This window comes from Sparus aurata, chromosome 18 (genome assembly GCF_900880675.1).
Source record: "Sparus aurata chromosome 18, fSpaAur1.1, whole genome shotgun sequence".
Lineage (NCBI taxonomy): Eukaryota > Metazoa > Chordata > Actinopteri > Spariformes > Sparidae > Sparus > Sparus aurata.
In genome coordinates, this window is record NC_044204.1 from 821042 (window position 1) to 824992 (window position 3951).

The 3951-nt window shown below is 43.1% G+C and overlaps 1 protein-coding gene across 2 annotated transcripts; it reads right to left on the reverse strand.

Annotated features, from left to right (window-relative positions):
• Positions 1 to 2036: 2036 nt before the first annotated feature.
• Positions 2037 to 3877, reverse strand: rnf4 (ring finger protein 4). 2 transcript variants are annotated; one of them, XM_030395563.1, is made up of 4 exons: positions 3748 to 3877; positions 3522 to 3645; positions 3362 to 3413; positions 2037 to 3278 (listed from the first exon to the last, which is right to left on the reverse strand). In XM_030395563.1, exons 1-4 carry the CDS (start codon positions 3767 to 3769, stop codon positions 3129 to 3131), a joined length of 348 nt encoding a protein of 115 aa, XP_030251423.1. In that variant the 5' UTR covers positions 3770 to 3877; the 3' UTR covers positions 2037 to 3128. The 2 variants fall into 2 exon arrangements, with proteins under 2 accessions (XP_030251423.1, XP_030251422.1); XM_030395562.1 differs by having other exon boundaries at positions 3522 to 3675; positions 3748 to 3842.
• Between the last annotated feature and the right edge of the window lie 74 nt (positions 3878 to 3951).

The following is a 3951-nucleotide window of genomic DNA, read 5'->3' on the forward strand; positions in this document are numbered from 1 at the left end:
CAAAGCGCCATACAACATATGTAACCGTTCACACACTGATGTCAGAGGCTGCCATGCAAAGTGCCAGCTGCTCATCAGGAGCATCGAGAGTTCAATATCTTGCTCAAGGATACCTCAACATTCAGCAGGGGGAGCTGGGATTTGAGCCAGCGACCTTTCGGATGACTTGCTCTACCTCCTGAGCTATAGCCACCCAATCCTTCATAACATTACTGAGACAAATAAGGTTCTATATCAGATCTTAAATTCAACCATAAATTAAGATAAGAATATGAATGAATAGAACCGTCGAGGTCGTGATTCAGCAGCAGGAATCAGAGTCCATAGAGTCAGTGTTCAGTGTCAGTCAGAGGGGAAAGTGTGTTGAGATGTAGATCTGAGCTGGCTGCAGGTTTTGTTCCTACCGCCTTGGCAGGACTAGAATGAGCGCTGATGAGTTTAGTTGTTTGTCATGCAGGAGTTTCTCAGCTCGCTCAGGTGAGACTGCCCGCCATCAAAAGATCATAACTGTCCCAGGAGAACCTGTCCTCAGCAGACAAGACCAGATCTGTTGTTAAATCAACAACTACAATCAAATCTTTTCAGTTAACTCAAGATCACATACTGCCCCTTTAATGCAAGCAGAGCTCTCACTGTAGTAAAATAAGCCATATTGATATTTCAGTGTTTCACTAGACGTTAGAAATCGTTCAGCATTTATTTGGTGCTCCATTCTGCATCAACAGTAGCTCAGACTTCCTGGAGATCACAGGCAAAGATACAACGCTGTCTTTGACACAACTGGTCCCACAGACGCTCTGGAGTTTTGTGGTCCGTGTCAGGAAAACAACTTATTGTTGAACCTTGTCAAAGGAGAATATGTGTCACTGTTGGGACAGACAATATAGTTTATCTATCAGCTGCTGGAGATACATGATGACCACACGGGAACGATGTGGGGGTGCATGGTCATCCATGAACATGAAATTTGGGGCGTAGTGGTGCCAATGGAGGATGATGATGGGTTGGATGATGTCCTGCAGGTCTGACCGACCCCTAACTTTTCCATTAACAAATGCCAGATCAGTTCTGTCCATCCGTGTTCCGGCCCACAGTTTCAACACTTTCTCCAGCTCTAGATTTCAGACCATGCTGATGGCTGTTTACTGCTCACGCCTATGCCTCCAAAAGGTGGCGCTGCCTGACATTCCAATGCAGGTTGAATCTGGTCTGATCAGTAAATGTCACTGATGACCCATCTGACTAGTGGGGCAACACTGCGAGGCCTTTCACGCAATGAAGCGGTGTTGCGATGTCAGGAGACCAATCTGATGATGATACTACAAGACACTTGGAGTTCATTAGCAACATCTGCTCCCTGTGTGGATAGGGGCCTAAACCAGGTGGCGCTCTTGCTCAGTCTTACGTCGGTTGACCATGACTATTTCAAATGGCTACTCACTTATAACCCAGTGCCTTTATAGCCACAAACATAACAGCTTCCACTATATTTGTGTGAGTTTTGAGTTTGACCCCTCATTCGACTTAAAGCCCAATGACTGAGCTGAAGAGCTTCCACAAACAAACGAAAGCATTCTCATTGACTCTCCATGAGAAAAACCACTGAAGCAAAAAAGTTAAAAAAGTATTGTTCGGCAAAATTTACACATCTATATCCCGATCTCAGTGATGCTACATCAGCTCTATGTGGTGTGATTGGCAGCTCAACAGCAAACAATCTTTTTAAGGAAAATCCTCCTCGTAAAGGTGGAGAGAATAAGTTCAGACTTGGTGTGATGTGTCACTCATTAATTAATCCTTCTCAAAACAATGACCCTCTGATGGTCGTGGTCTTTCCCAGGACAGCGACCCTTTAACGTTTTTTAAATATCCTCTCTACCCCCGTTAACACCTGAGGCAAGGAGACTTCCTGACACCTCCCTCTTCTAACGCCCTTATACGTTCTCTGCCATACATTGATAACTGAATTCAAAACTATTAAATTTCCTAACTTCACAGTTCAAGCTTTCCTTCAAAACACGTCACGTGGTCGACGGTTCAGTGGAGACAAGAACAAACATTTAATCAAGGCAACATTAGCTGCAGTGCGCTAATTAGTCTAGCATGATGTTAACAACTAAACATTTACAGCAGGACTCAGATCAGTGTTTTCTCTGAGACGGTTTCACAGGTTCAACATGTTCTGACAGTTTAACATCATCTTCATCATTAGCTCAGTTGGTAGAACAGTGTCTCATGTACAGAGGCTTTGTCCTTGCTGCAGTGGCTGCAGGTTTGAGTCCCGGTCCGGTCTGGGCCCTGCAGTGTGTTTCTTCTCTCATCCTGTTTCCTGTCTTCTCTGAAGCCGTTTTATCAATCAAGCTGTATAAAGGCCAAAAATATATTAAAAATCATCACCATCTGCTTCTTTGATGGAGCGCAGCGAGCACTCTGGCTGATTCGCACCACAAGATTTAATAATGTAAACTTTTCTCATAACATAAAGAAACAGACGTAGTTACTGTTTCATCACGTTTGTCAACTGGTTACAAAAGTCCCACACCAACAAGTTTCTGTTGTGGTGATAACTTTGTCTCTGAAGTTTCTCGTCATGGGGAAAATGTAGCATTTGGCTTCCACAACAACGATAAAATCTCAAAGAATTACACAGAAATTATTTGTAGATCACTTCATAAACATCATAAATTATTCAGCTACTTATCAGCTCTAATCATCAATCAGATACTGAAAGGAAACAAAGCAGCCAATTCATAGATGCAGTGAGTCAAAGTTCAAGACAGCACAATCATAGAGTGCACGCGCGCACACGCATGCACGCACACATGCACACAAAACAGAATTTATTTCTACTTTAAACACATTTAATCAGCCACGCTAGAAAATAAAGTCCTGCTCAGAAGAAACGATCAGACACAAAGAAAAACAGAAATCTGAGCTGAGAAGTAAAGAAAAACAATATCAAATATATTCTATATAATCAAATATACATCCATCAATAATCGATCAGTAATGACTCTATTATTAAACAGACACCAAGTATTTAGTTTCTGAGTAAAAATAAATTCAGCAGCAAAGAACCTCCTGATATGATGATGTCACTTTACGTGTGTGATGATGTCAGAGTGACATCAGACATAGAGGGGGTGGTACTGGCGGTGGGTCAGTCTCTTCCTGCATGTAGGACAGGTGTGTGATGATGTCAGAGCGTCTCTCAGACACTGGCTGCAGAACACGTGACCACATTTAGTGGATACGACCAGTCGGCCGCTCTCTACGATCTGTGAAGCAGAGAACAACCAGCCAATCAGAACCCAAGCAGAACCTGCTGTACAGGTGTGTGACAGGTGTGTTTGAGTCTCACCTCAGAGTACGAGTCCAGACAGACAGGACAGCTGATCGTCCCTGGTGTCGACCTAAAACACAGAGAGAGAGACTGGTTCTACTGTGAGCAGGGATCTGTCTATCACCTGGAGAGGTGTTAAAGAACATGTAAGCAGGGTTCAGGTGGATCAGTCTATTACCTGGAGGAGCTGTTGGCGTGTAGCGGCAACATAATTGCACCATTGAGGGCAGGGGGTGTGTCATCATCTTCATCACTGCTGACGATATAACTCTCACCTGTGGTGACTCTCCTGTTCTGAGGACCTGACGGAGGACACCCAGACACAAATTGGACTATTCCTTCAGTTAAACTTTATTTAAACATGTCGACTTGTCAACTCAAACACTGACAGAGTAAAGTTTTACCTTCATCCACCAGCTGGATCATCACAGCAGCAGAAGAAGAAAACACAAAAAAAAAACAACAGAAGAAGAAAACTTAGTTTGAACACACAACCCAACAGCCAGTCTGTGTGTGTATGTGTACATATATATATACACACACACACACATATATATATATATACACACACATATATATACACACACACACATATATATATACACACA

What these genes read in the sequence shown, in the direction of transcription:
- rnf4 (XM_030395562.1), bottom strand. Translation starts at nt 3,769, where the DNA reads ATGATCCAGCTGGTGGATGAAG. An exon ending in GATCCAGCTGGTGGATGAAG is followed by an intron (nt 3,676 to 3,747) that starts GTAAAACTTTAC and finishes CTGAAGGAATAG; the next exon opens with TCCAATTTGTGTCTGGGTGT. An exon ending in CACGCCAACAGCTCCTCCAG is followed by an intron (nt 3,414 to 3,521) that starts GTAATAGACTGA and finishes TCTGTGTTTTAG; the next exon opens with GTCGACACCAGGGACGATCA.